General features: G+C 36.5%; 1 protein-coding gene across 1 annotated transcript in view; it reads right to left on the reverse strand.

The window, feature by feature from the left end:
• Positions 1-15,236, reverse strand: part of LOC150085165 (RUS family member 1) — a 173,910-nt gene that overhangs the window by 7,311 nt on the left and 151,363 nt on the right. Inside the window, exons 10-11 of the mRNA XM_090373057.1 lie at positions 12,857-12,978; positions 4,160-4,205 (exon numbers count right to left, since the gene is read on the reverse strand). Coding sequence (XP_090229183.1) covers positions 4,160-4,205; positions 12,857-12,978 — 168 coding nt within the window. The remainder of the gene's footprint in view (positions 1-4,159; positions 4,206-12,856; positions 12,979-15,236) is intronic.

Consider the following 15,236-nt stretch of genomic DNA (forward strand, 5'->3'; position numbering starts at 1 on the left):
TGGGGTTTGGCAGACTGTAAGTAGAAAAGGACATCATTGAGATTACAACTGAAACCACATATATTTGTGAAATGAACTAGGAAGCGTTAGGGAGGTTTAGGCCTTTTAGCAGATAGGTTTGCTCTATCAGTTTGACAATGTGTACAGGAAGGATCGACAGGATAAGAAGGGAGAAGGTGTTATGCTATTAGTTAAGAAACACATAAAATCCAAGAAAGTACAGCCAGTCGACATGGCTGGACAGTGCAGTGTCAAGTCTGTTTAGTGTGGCATAAGCACTGGAAAAGCAAAACTGAAGTTAGGAGTGTGTTATTAGGCCTAATGAATCTGATGAGTATAATGAGCAATTGTGCAGAGAAATAGAGTGGGCCAATAAATCAGAATTTCTTATAATGAGGGATTTTAACTTTCCAGATATTGACTGGAACTTGTGGATTGGTCACTCGCACACTAGCAAGACTTTTGTGGATTTATTGGATGACTGTTTTCTACAGCAACATGTTTGAGAGTCAACCAGAGGGAGTAGTAGTAGTAGTAGTGGCATGTGATGCAAGAAAGCAAGTGTATGAACTTATGCAGCATCAGCCAAAAAAAATCACACCATTCCCTCCAAATGCCTGTCCAGTTCCTCCTTAAATTTATTCAACCTATCAACTTCCACAAAGACAGATGGATGTTTGTTCCAGCAATTAACCACCCGCTGGCTAAAGGCAAATTTCCGCACATCTATTCTACTGTCTTTTCTTAATTTGAATTTAGGCCCCCTTAGGTTCGTAATCTGAACAAGTGGAAGGATCCCATCAGAATTCAGCGTGCTCAACCCATTCAAGGCGTTATATACCTCAATCAGATCTGACTGAGGTATATTGATCTAATACTCTTGATCTGATTATCAGCAGTGGTTATTCATTCATTAAGAATTTGCAGATAAAGGAACCACTGGGGGACAGTGATCACAATGTACTGATGTGGAAATTACTTAAGATTGTAACTACCATCAAGGCTAAAGGGAAGGGCTTTTGCTTTCGTAAAGGTTACTACGGTGGTCTGAGACAGTATTTAAATTCTATACGGTGGGACCAACTGACGATGTTACCAACAGCAAATTCAAAATAGGAAGCATTCAAAGAATTAATATTGGAAGCTACTAGGCTTTTTATACCATATAAGAAATATTGTTCAAGGTTTAGACATAAATGGATGTTAGATGAACTAATGAGACATGTGGCACTAATGAGATATATGAGAAATCTTTGGCAAAGGATGCAAAGAAAAAAAGCAGAGTTCTTGAAGGAAAGGGATGAATCATATTGGTCCACTTAACATAGATGGGTTGACTATTGATGATTCTGCTCATGTAGCTAATAAACTAAATGAGTATTTTGCATCTACATTCACACATGAGGAGTTATTCAGAGGGGAATGCCAGAGATGAATTAAACTCTGGCAGTAAGCTAGATGATTTTGTAATAACTGAGAGCAAAGTGGAGGAGAAATTAGCATTAGCAAAGGCATATGATGCAAGAAAGCAAGCTTATGCAGCATCAGCCAAAAAAAAAAAACACTTCCATTTCACCCCTCCGTCTATTAGTACATTTTTTAAATTATCATGTGATATGCTGGTGAACAGAGTTTTGAAACTGTAGGTGTACACTTTGCTGATATTATTATTTTTGACATATTCTATATATTTTCTATTGTCTGATATGAACTTGGCATTGGTGAGGTTGGTATATAGTGTGTTTAGTTTGGCCTCCAGTTTTTTACTGGGGGTTTTTAAGGTAGCTGTTCCTGCATGTGGTAATGAATCTGCTGCCTACTGGGACTTTATGGAACTTTGGGATTCAATAAACAAATGGAAATCTAGTGTTATCAATTTTTAATTTAACTTTTTTTTTTTTTTGTACATGGCTATTAGTTTTTTTGTAATTATACTATGGGTGGAGTTGGTGATTTTATATGTTTTGGTGTTAATTCCTTTTTGAGTGTCTGTGTTAGAATTTTTTGCAAATAATACTAAAATTGTTATTAGCTTTGTCTGTGCTAGTTATAACAAATTTATTTTGCAAGTCTTTGATTTTGTTATTTATTCTTTTTAGGTTGTATTGCTTGTAGTTATATTGGTGTTGTATGCAGTCTCTAAACCTTGCCATAATGTGATCTGAAGTGCTGTTAATCCAAATTTGAAAGGCTTCCACTGGTGTGTTATATTTATAGGCTAATTTGTAAGCGAATTGAAAAAGATTCATTCTAATCGATCTTTGTAAGCTTTCTAGGCTGGGATGTTTGATCTGAATTTCATTCCTTTATCCATGATTTCTTTTAATGCTGGATCTTTGACTATATTGAGGTGGCTTGTGAATGTGCTTGTGATGTGGTTCTATGTAACTTTTATATTTGTTTTCTTTGCAGTGATAAGGGGTTCAATCTTGTTCAGGTTTGCTATAGTCTTTTTGTAATTGCATAAGGCCATTCCGATGGGCCTTGCATATCTATGTCTGATTGCTATATTAATTTTGACTACAGGTAGGTTTTTGGTGGTTTTACCAAAGACTTCTCTAAGGTTAACATGGTTGAAAATGCGATTTTGGTATTTTACTATGTAGTATTGTTTTGCTTTGTTTTCAGGGTGAGTGAATCCGATTTTAAATCTAATAATGTCTTCTATGGTGTGTTTGAGATGTATGTTTTTGAAGGAGTATCGTAGACAAATCTTATTTAGGGCTTTTAGTTTGATGTGCTATAGTGGAAACAAGATGTTATGGATGGTTTTAATGTTAATAGGACCGTTATCCCATTCGGTGAGAAGCAATTAAAAGTTGTTAAGTTTTTGTGCACTGGTTCTGTTGTATCTGCTGTATTCTTGCTGAACTTTGTTTCTTAGAGCGTCATCGTGTGTGTTTTTAGCTAGTTGGAATACTGTGTATGTGCAAGTTTCACCCCAGTGTAAGTGAAGTTTCTGCCATTAAACCTATTGTTTAACTCGTATGTTAGAGATTTGTATTGTAATATATAGAGGTCTTCCAATATTTCACTGTTTTTGGTGTTTTCTTCTGTAGCTAGTATAGCTATAGATATATTGGTGAACTGGTGCTTTTGGAAGTGTTTTAGTTCTATTTCATTGGTGTATTTATCCGAAGTTATAGTGGTTTTGCTTTTGGAGAGTCTTTCTCCAAATTTCTTAATTTGCAATCTGTGCAGGTTCAATCTTATACGTAATTCTGTACTAGTTTGCCCCACGTATTGTATCCTGCATTTCTTTGCATGTAATAAGATATATGACATTTTGCATATGGCAAAATACTGGGAAATTTTCTGTTGTAGGGTTGTGCATGTATGGACACGTCTTACATAATTTATTAGAACATTTCTTAAATTTTAGTTGGTTCTGCCAGTGCAAACTGTCTATATAGTCTTCAATGAATGGGAATAATTTGTATCCGTAAGCACCTTCTGGTTTCATGTTAATCAAAAACTGTAAGCAAAATTGTTATTGAGACTACAGAAAGACATTGTTTATGCATGAGACATTCATTTAGTATGGCTATCTGTCTGCTCAAAGCCCCTGAGGAAGTAGCAGAGAGATGGCCATGTGAAGGAATGTTACCTTCTAATTCTTCTTAGTTATTTTCCTAATCTTTATCGGGTATTGATAAAGATTAGCCAATTTTCTAGACTTATTCTTTAAAAATTCCCTATTCTGCACTATTCTTTATTTCCTTTCACCTCTAACTTTAAACTTCTAATCTTTTCAATTTCATTTTAATATCTCTTAACTTGATTTCATGTTAATCGTTAACATAGAACAATAGGAGAACCAACAACTGCTAGAGCAAACTATGGCTAGCCAGTTAGTTAGGCCTTAATTATCGGTAATGCCTCCCACCCAAAATTTACACTACCACTCGCAAAACAAAAATCAATCGGAACTTTGACCTTATATATATGTGCTTATGTACTGAGTACTGCTTAACCTTCCATTTAAAAAAACTTTTCTGCATGATGAATAGAGATTTAAACTTGTTTCCATGAAATATAACAACACTGAGTAAATATTCAAGAATATTTAAGAACTAGAATGATAATGGCCCAGTGATAAAGTATCATGAGTTAATACAGGAGAAATATGACAATTGTTCAAAAGCAGTTGTGTAATTACCTTTAGGAATAGCTGTTTTCATTAGCTGGAGCTGCAAGTAGAGATGCTGAAAAACAAAAATAGATTGTTATTGTTGATGAACCTGTTGAAGAATAGGGAGGAAAAAAATCTATATAGTTGGTGATCCATTCGAAATGACATCAAAGTAAAAAAAAAAAAAAGAATAAAACGAAAATTACTTCATATATTTTATTCAAACTTTGAACAAAGATAGTTGAAACTGAAGTTTTCATTAGCCCTCAACATGGCCTCCTTGGTTTCTATGGCATATGCAATATTAGACAGCCGGAGTTTTCCAGGTTTTATCTGTGGTGTGACTGATTTCAATGCAGCAGTTATCCTCTTTTTCAGGTCATTAACATCTCTCAGACATTGTGCATATGCAACATTCTTAACATAATCCCACATGAAAGAGTCAGGTGAGGTCAGGTAAATTTTTGGCCAAGCAAAGGATCCTCCACAACCACACCAGTTTTTGTGAAATATTTGATTAAGGAAGTTTTGCATTTCAATAGACTAGTGTGGAGATGTATCATCCTGCTGGAAAACGACATTGTTCATTTCATCATCATCATCATCATCATCTTGCAACTGCAAAATGAAAAACAGTTCAAGCATGTCAAAGGAGGATGGTGGTGGTGACTACCAGTTAATAAAATGTGACTATTTAGGCTCAGGCCCAATGTAGGTATAAATGAGCTGTTAATAGATAGGCAATATCTTATTTAATTTTACTTTTTTTTAAAACCTTTATTTGTATAAAACTTAAAAATTATGAATAATTGTAGTAATGCATACATTAATTAATAATTAATTGTAATAATTTATCTTTCTGTCCTTTAGAACAGTCAAATATGGTCTGATGACGGAGTTTTAGCAAGGTTCCCGAAACTTATTAATTACCTAATTGTATAGTACATTTAGTCAATAAGACTAAATAAGCCAACTTTTAAATGTTAGTTTATTTAGTCTTTCTTATACCCCCATGGGGTATAAGAGTGGTTATTTATAGAGAAAAATTTCATCATATAATCATCATATAATGATTTCCTAATTATAATGCAGAAGCTTTGTTAAAAAGCTAATGGCACTACATAAAAAAAATTAGAAGCTAAAATTATTAATACTAACCTGCCTTATATTTAGCTTAAAGGAGATATGCTAATATAAAATTTAAATGAAATTCATAACACACTAACCTTCATAAATGCTGATGATCAACCATGAAAATATTTAATATGTTTCTTCTTTTTTTTTTTTTTTTTTTGGTAGTTGTTGGCACATAGGCTTCTGTGGCCATAATGCACCTCCCAAGGTTTTTTCAGTACTTTGATCCAAGCCCGAGGCGGGAATCGAATTCGTGACCTTTGGGTTGCCAGGCAGGCACTTTACCCACCCGGCTAGCCCGGTCGGCATGTTTCTCTTACTAATGCTGCTGATGTAATTTGCACACACTAGTGCTGGCCTGCAAGATTCTTGAGCATCTTGTGCGTCTCACTACATCTTCAGGAACTGTTTGTACAGTGTACAAGAATGCCTAAGTTTGAAATGCTCATGGTGCTCACCACTGTTCAGTTTTCGCTTAGTTTGGAAAACTGACATTCCACTCCAAATACAATATGACCCAAAATAAAGTATACCAAAGTTTAGTAACCCATGTTAACTGGGTTGCTAAACTTCAGCATACTTTATTTGGTATACTTCAGTATACTTTTTTGCTTGTTGGCACCAACAATGCCAGACATGTTGTTAGTCTGACCTTGGTTATAGATGAGAAATGTTGTGAAGTTTGTTTACCGGCAATGGCTCTCACAGTTTGAGAAAAGGTTTTCATTGTAGAGCATTATTTCTGTTCATATGGAACAAGCTGAGCAGCTGTAACCAGTGTGAAAACTGTATGTAAACGTTTTCAAGCCAAGTTCAATAAAGATCTGCCAACCAAGCAAACAGTGTCACTTTTGATGAATAAGTTTAGGCAGATCGGTTCAACTCCACAGACAACATGAATGTGGAGGCAGTGTTTGATAAAATCATACGGTCACCCAGAAAAGATCAGAAGTGTAGCAAAAGAACTTGGTATGAAAAGAATGTATGTTCAAAGAATTATTCATCAATTAGGAGCTTTATGCATTAGCATTAGTAGAGGCATATGATGCAAGAAAGCAAGCTTATGCAGTCAGCCAAAGAAAAAAAAAAACCCACTCCCATTTCACCCCTCCGTTCATTTGAAATACCTGTCCAGATGAGCCTTAAATTTATTTAGGCTATCAACTTCCACAACATGGGATGGAAGTCTGTTCCATCAACCAAATACCCGCTGGCTAAAGGCAAATTTCCACACATCTATCCTACATCCGCCTTTCCTCAGTTTGAATTTATGCCCTCTCAGGTGATTATTCTGAGCAAGAGGAAGAATCCCATTGCCACTGAGCATGCTCAAACCATTCAAGGCTTTATACACCTCTATCAGATCACCTCGACAGTGACTAATCTCCAGACACTGTAATTTGCAAAACTTAAGCCTTTCGTAAGAGCAACCCTTTGTTCCATTCACTAATCTTGTTGCCCTTCTCTGTACTCGTTCCAGCAGCTCTACATCCTTCTTGAAATGAGGTCTCCAGACCTGTATACAGTACTCAAGGTGTGGCCTGACCACTGCTTTATACAAGAGAATAATCACCTCCTTATCCCTGCTAGAAAAAGTCCTATATATCATGGATGAGACACCATGAGCTACTCTTGCAACCCGTCTGCACTGCTCAGAGAACTTCATATCTGCCTGCACAACCACCCCCAAGTCCCTTTCATTCTCTACCACTGTCAGTGTAGTACCACAGAGTTTATAGGTTGTTGTGGGGTTACTGTTTTCCCATATGTAGTACTTTACATTTGTCAATGTTAAACTTCATTTGCCACCTCTCAACCCATCTGCTCAACAACCTTTTCAGATCCTGTTGCAGCAGCATAGCGTCAGTAGGGTCCTTAACAACCCTGCCAACTTTTGTATCGTCTGCAAACTTGGACATTAAGCTTGATATTACATCATCAATATTATTTATAAATACAGAAAACAATAATGGACCCAACACTGAACTCTGAGGGACTCCACTAATAACATTAGTCCACGATGAACAGTGTCCATTGATTACCACTCTCTGTCTTCTCCCCCTCAACCACCCCTTTATCCATAGCAGCAGTTTGCCTACAATGCCACACTTCTCCAATTTGTGCAACAGTCTTCCATGTGCAACAGTATCAGAAGTCTTTCTAAGATCCAAGTATATAATATCAAAGTTATTCCCTGCATCCAGTTCTTTTGTGACTGCATCATAGCATCCAATCAAATTGGTCACACAAGACTTCCCCTTAACAAAACCATGCTGTGTCCAAGCTATAACTGAAGTCTTGTCTAGATGATCCTGCAGTGCTTCTTTAATCAGTGCTTCCATTAATTTTCCTGAAACAGAAGTTAAACTCACAGGTCTATAATTACTTGTGTCAGCCTTTGATCCTCCTTTGTGAATTGGGGTCACATTTGCTCATCTCCAGTCTATGGGTACTTCCCCTGAGTCCAAGTAAGCTCTCATAATTATGGCTAAGGGTTACTTACTTCCTTTGCTGCCTCCTTTAATATAACTGGATAGATCCCATCCACCCCGGGTGCCTTTCTTGTGTTTATCTTCAACAATTTCTCCTCCACTTTACTCTCAGTTGTTACAAGAGGAGTTATCTAACTTACTGCCAGAGTTGAATACACCTCTGGCATTCCCCTTGCTGAATAACTCCTCATGTGTGAATGTCGATGCAAAATATTCATTTGGTTTGTTAGCTACCTGAGCAGGATCATCAACAGTTCAAACCATCGATATCAAGTGGACCGATCTGATTCCTCCCTTCCAAAGATTTCTCGTAATCTGCCTTCGCCTGCCTAACCTCCTTTGTAACTTGGTTACAGATCAACTTATATCTATCATAGACTTCTGTGTCACATGTTAATTTATATGTATCCCATGCATTTTTCTTCTCTGCCATATGTTTCATTAGTTCATCTGACATCCATTTGGGCCTAAACTTTGAACAATATTTCTTAGTTGGTATGTAAAGCCTAGTAGGTTCCAAGATAAGTTCTTTGAATGCTTCCCATTTTGAATTTGCTGTTGGTAACATCATCAGTTGGTTCCACTTTATAGAATTTAAATACTGTCTCAGACCATCGTAGTCACCTTTACGAAAGCAATAACCCTTCCCTTTACCCCTGATGGTAGTAACCTCTTTGAGTAAATCTCACTTCAGCACACAGTGATCACTGCCACCTAGTGGTTCCTCTATTTGCAGATTCTTAATGCATGAAGAATCACTACTGATAATCAAATCAAGAGTATTACTCCCTCTAGTTGCCTCCTAACATGCTGATGTAGAAAACAATCATCCAATAAATCCACAAAAGCCTTGCTAGTGTGTGAATGACCAGCCCCAAATTCCAGTCAATATCTGGGAAATTAAAATCTCACATTATAAGACTCTCTGATTTACTTGCCCACTCTATTTCCCTGTACAGTTTCTTATTATACTCATCAGAGTCATTAGGCCTATAGCACACTCCTACTCTCAATTTTGATCTCCCAATGTTTATGTCACACCAAACTGACTCGACCCTGCACTGTCCAGCGATGTCGACTGGCTTCACTTCCTTGGATTTTATGTGTTTCTTAACTAATAGCATAACCCCTCCTCCCTTCCTATCCTGTCTATCCTTTCTGTAGACGTTGTACTCCCCAGGATGGCCACGGGAATCTAATACATATCTGAGTACTAACTGAATATGAGTCAAACTCCATACTCTGTTTTCCTCATTGTTTGCAATGAAGAAAATAGTAGTAACTATTCATTTTAGAAGTTTATGTGATGAACAGTAAGAATAACACTACCATTTCTTAACTTCCAATCATGATTAGAAGTTAAGAAATAAGAGATACATTAAAGAAGAGTTTAGTATCAATAAAATGGATCTAGGAACATTCACTGCACACACACATTTCACCGCTGGGGAAATTCACTGTCAGGGTTTGTTTATGTAACAATTTTATATATTTATTTTATAGAATAATATTTTTTCTATCACTTGCAAACTAAGTAGTATACCTAATAGGACATATAAATATGACATTTCTTAATTTTGCTCCAGTCCCTACTTTATTAGCAGTCCAAAATATCTCTCCAGTTTATTCAGACAGAAAAAGGAAAAGAGGAAGTTGATAATTGGCGGTCACTCCTTCTTTAAAGACAAGCAGATTCAAGAAAAGGCTCATTGCAAATGCGAAAATTATCAAAAAACAATGTCAAGTTCAAGTCAGTTCAGTTGATGACAAAATTGTTAGAACATGGAAGAAAGAACACAATCATTGTGGTGACGCAGCAGAAGTAGAGGCAATGAAAGTTTATGATATCATTTGTATAAGTGTGAAAACTACAAATGATGCACCGTATTACGTAATATCAAGTGCTACTAGTGAATGCAGTCTAGCGGCAGTGCCTAAACTTCCACGTGTAGACAGTATTAAAAGAACAATAAGAAATATTCGAAATCAATATATGTCTGGTCCAGCTCTTCCAATCACTGTAGTGATATTCAGTTTCCCGAAGAATATACCAATACGTGCAACGGAAAAAAGTTTTTATTTTTTGATTCCGGTCCAGAAGAGAAGCAGATATTAATTTTTTCAACACAACGCAACCTCCTTTATTAGCACAAAGTGACAACTGGTATGCTGATGGAACTTTTAAAACCGTTCTGCTGCTATTCCATCAGTTATACACAATACACGGTTTGAAACAGAATATATCTTTGCCGTTAGTGTATGCACTTTTACCTGACAAGTCAGAATGTACCTACATAACTCTTCTACAACAGTTAAAGAATTTAGAGCCATCACTTTTACCATTATAGATAACCATCGATTTTGAGAAAGCAATGATTAGTGCATGTAAGAAGGAATTTCCGAACGCAAAACACCGAGGTTGTTTCTTCCATTTCGTCAGTGTATTTTTTGTACAATTCAGAAAAATGGACTGAAGCAACAATACGAAACTTACGCAGATTTGCATTAAAGCTGCATATGTTATTTGCAATAGTTTTGTGCCAGCAATTGCAGTAGTAGATGTATTTGAGTTTTTATGTGAAAGTGGGATTTTTCCTCCAGAAGCTCAAGTTCTCAACTACTTTCAGGATACGTGGATTGGACGTCCAAAAAGAAGGCAGCAATCACATTTTCCCATGAAATGTGGAATTTATATGAAACTGTTTTGAAAAGTTTGCCAAAAACAAACAAATCTGTGGATGGTTGGCAGAGAAGGTTTGAAGAACAAGTATCGACCCATCATACAAACATATGGAAATTTATAAACTGTTTAAAAAAAGCCTAAACAAAGTTGCTGTTCAAACAATATGCGAGTGGACAAGAATCACAAAGAAAAAATATTGTGATAGTGCAGTGCATGTCAGAAAAAACTTGTCAATGAATATGATCCAAATAATATTCTAGATTTTATTAGAGGCATAGCTCATAACATTTCTTATTAAATTTTGTCTATTTACTACTTGATATTATGTTTACTATATATAGACAGGGTTGTTAAAATTAAAGTATCCCTATGTAGAGGGCTCTGGAGCAAGTTCTAAGGCTTGTACTTAAGAGAAATTTGCGCAACAGGTACAATAAAGAATGTGCTCGCCATTTATTGGAAAAATAAAAAAACTAGTTACTTACAAAATTTATCACTATATGGTGCTGTGGCAATACAAATCACTTGAACTGCGCTAGAATTGTTCAATGTGTCCTCCGTTTTGGTCAACAACAGTTTCCATTCAAAGAACAGCATTTTATACAGCAGAACGTAACATGTCAACTGGAATAGCCAGCACATAACATCTAATGCTGTCCTTCAGATCTGCCAGAGTTTGACATCCATGCCGATTCACCTGGTTCTTCAAAAAACCCCACAACCAGAAGTTGCATGGGAAGAAATCCGGTGATCGGGGTGGCCAAGATGTCTAGAAACAACGGCTGATAACCCGTTTGTCTGTAAAGTGTTGCCTTAGACACAATGTTGGACACAATGGTGGATGTGGGATGGCGCACCATCTTGCATGATTTTGATATCCTGAAGGCACCCACGTTGTTTTGCAATACTAAGCTCTGGTATTGCGAAATTTGCCAACATTTCATAATATCGCTGTCCAGTGACGGAACAGGTGCAGGGTCCAGTCGATGTTACCTGTTCAAAAAAAATATGGCCCAATCATGAATATGGCCGTAAATCCACACCACACTGTCACTTTTGGAGAATGCAACGGGACCTCTTGAATAACTCGAGGGTTTTCTGTTGTCCAAATGCGACAGTTGTGCGTATTCACTTGTCCATTTAAGCAGAAGTGGGCTTCATCATTCCAAAGGATATTCCATAGCCAAGTGATATCCACTGTCATTCGTGCCAGAAACTGAAGTACGTATGTGAAATAAATATCTGCATCACCATGCTTTAGCTGCTGTAGTATGTGCATATTGTAAGGATAGTACTGCAACACCTGATGCATTACTAGCCTTACAGTGGAATACGGCATGTCCACTTCACGAGAAACAGCTGGCACACTTACACTACCACATGGAGATTGACTTGATAAATCCACGACAGCCATAGCTACATCTTCAACATGAAAGGAGTCCACTCGTTTTCGACCTCTACCTGGTTGAACACCAAGATCGCTTCAAATTTCACAATCATTTTGCTGACAGCACAAACATTCATAGGTCCAAGTGGGCCTTATGACACCAGAATTCTCTGATAGCTGCAGCTGCATTGTTGCTATTCTGATAGTACAGCTTCACTAATAGTGCCTTTTCCTGCAACACTGTTGTCATTGCTGCTGTAGTGCAGGCAAACATCTACTGTATGATTTTGAAGAGATTGCTTTGCTTTTATACAGTACAGTAGAGCTGAGTAGTAGAGCTGTGGCAATAACTTACGATTATACAAATAACAAGTTATTTGCATAATCGTAACTAAGATAGTTACGCACCATACAGTGACAAATTTTGTAACCAATTTTTTTTTCCAATAAATGGTGAGCGCATTCTATTTGTACCTGTTGTCCAAATTTCTCTTCAGTACGAGCCTTAAAACTCGCTCCAGAGCCCTCTACATAAGGATATTTCAATTTTAACAACCCTGTAGTATTAGTGATAACTACATTTTTATCGTAATATTTTATATGTAAGACTACTATTTTGTAATAATAAAAATTTAATTTCATTGTTCTGTGTTGACTATTTTCTTTGTACTAATAATATTTTTATTTTTATCTGCAACTCAATTATTCGTAATTATTTTTTTTACCGTTCTACAGAACGTTATAAAAACTGCCACTATAACAGTTTTTCTCTTTTTGTCCTCCTCAGAATGTAATGATCAGAAAAATTCCTGATTTCGAAATATGTAACTTCCATAATGACACATTGCTTTGCTACTCCATGGGAACATTATCTAATCTGATCTGTGCATTTCAGGCAGAGTGATACAATATTAGGTTTTAAAATATCAGTAAAGGTTTAATTCTCACCGTTACAAGAATTATGAAGTGTTACTGTGTACCTTAAGAATAAGACAATGTTTAAAAATGAATGAAAGAAGAAAACATACATTTGAAGACTGTTTAGGAGGCATTTCATTCGAAAGCACATAAGATAGGGTACAGGCATGAAACATAGCTTCTAAATGGGTCAATGAGGTGCTATCTTCATGAAGAACGATACTGATGATTACTAAAACAAGAAAATAATAACATACATTATTTACTAACTACAAATACATTTGGAAATTCACATAATATTTTATTAGATAAAATGTATTATTTAAAAATGTATTATGTAATTTACTATGAATTAGAAAGAAATATCCAAATATACTAATGAATACTCATTAGTATACACAGAAGCTCATAGCTCAGTGTTAACCAACAGGATGATTATAAAGAAAGTCAGTACCTTGAAAATGGTTAGCTGCAGCTATCTGAAATTATGTTAATCTATGTAAACTTATCACATTCTTAAATTTGAAAAAGCTGAAAATTCTGCATTTCTGTGCTCTAGAATGTGAGAGTTTCAAGTTTTGTTACCACAGATGTTAGCGTTACTGTCAACCTGTATTGCATTTCAGTGCATTCCCAAGTCATTTCCTGTGCGCACACGTGTGTATATGTGTGTGTGTGTGTGCGTGCACTCAAAGAGCTCCCATAATGCAGGGAAATAACTCTGATTTGATAACAAATACTCCAATTGCAACATGCATTTCATCTAGTGAGTTTTAAATCATTTTGACCTCATGATCACTGAGTTCAGGAATTGCACAAGAATTACCAAAATATATGTGAAACTCGTCTTCATCTCCTTCATTAGATGCAGTGATTCACCATTTTGCTTAGAGATGATAGCATTCAATATCTCCTCTCTCATTATAGTGCTGCCACAATACAAAATAATCAATGTATGGTACTTCATCTACCATAGTGTACTTTCACTGATGTTCTCTCTTCAAAGAAGAATGGTCAAATAATTTACTGTGAAGCCAAAATGCAGTATGACTTTGGTTTGCAAGCTGACAACCAACTCCTCAATCATTTCTGAGCTGTCTACACTGCAAGAACGGGATTTGTTGCCACAATCTTATAGAAACCCTTATATTCAGCATGGTTCACTGCTGTCAAGCCTGTTTAGTTGTTAGAGGGGATCATATGCCGTACTGATGTCATGTGGCCATATTTCAGAGCATTCTGTATCGACTTCTGTAATGTGACATTTTTTGTAATTCTTATACAATCCCTATAAATGTCCCTTATACCGGTCCGAAGTTTCTTGATGTCTCCTTATTTTATTGTTATTCTATGGTACACCACCTTAGCAAATTTTATACCACTTCACCACAAGCTGCACAAGTTATACCACATTTTCTGTATGTTCTGTTAATTTTGTTCAGCAGTGTAGTATTTAGTATTATGTATTGGTTGAAGGCTGAGGAGATGAAAGAAGATACTTATTGACATTAGACTTGAATTTCTGTAGATTATAATTTTCAGGAAATATGTGTGAAGAGAGGTTGTTCCAGAAAATGGAAGTTGAAGGAATAAATGAAGAAGAAGAAGAAAAGTTGGTTCTGTGTTTGAAGTTGGAGAGTAAAATGATGCTGATTGTGGCATGTATTCAGACTAGTTTGGAAGAGAGAGGAGAAATCATAGAAGCCAATTCAGAAGAACAGTGCTCATGGAAGTATCTATAGAAAAGGCATGCAGCAGAAACAGAATGTCAATGAGACAGACAGATAATAGAGAGATTTTGTAAAAGACAGGTCACTAATTACCCTAATTTGAATGGAGTCTAAAAGCCTGGGAGAGGTTAAGGGACCACCATCTCAGATGTGGAAACAATATTCCACGATAGTGTGCATTTCAGATTACAGAGTGCATAGCTGTTTAGAAGAAAAGTAACAGAGAGCAAAAGATTGTTAGTTATTTGGTTTTTAGGAGCATTAGCAACTAAGGCCATATTGCTCCGGGATATGCGGTGGTCATTCCCTGACCTTTCCGCATCCTCCGTATTTAGTAGTGACGGGCTCGAACCCCGGTCTAATCAAGAAGCGTGTGCTACGCACTGCTGCTCCTTCCCACCTGGCTATGGAGGCGCCAGAGACCAAAAGAGAAAACCTAGTTTTTTAAGATTCAGAGGAGGCAATATTTATAATGTGCTTATGCCAAGAGAGATTAGAAATCTGAGTGCTGTCAAAGACAAGCATAGGAGCAAAACAATTCTTTTTGCAAAGTATAAGACAGGACTGAAATTAACTAAGTTATCTCTGCCCCACTGGAGATCAGCATTTAAGGAATTGGTGGTGGATAACTGAGAAGTTGAAGCTGTTTGTCCAGGGCAGGGGGTTTCTCAAACTGGAAGGTGGAATGCAATGTGCTATCATCGGTAAAGTAGTAGGAATAGGATTTCCAGTCAGAGGAAGAAAGTCATTAATATACAAG

The sequence above is a fragment of the Mastigoproctus giganteus genome, chromosome 5, assembly GCF_048544385.1.
Source record: "Mastigoproctus giganteus isolate SK-2022 chromosome 5, ASM4854438v1, whole genome shotgun sequence".
In the NCBI taxonomy this organism is placed as follows: domain Eukaryota; kingdom Metazoa; phylum Arthropoda; class Arachnida; order Uropygi; family Thelyphonidae; genus Mastigoproctus; species Mastigoproctus giganteus.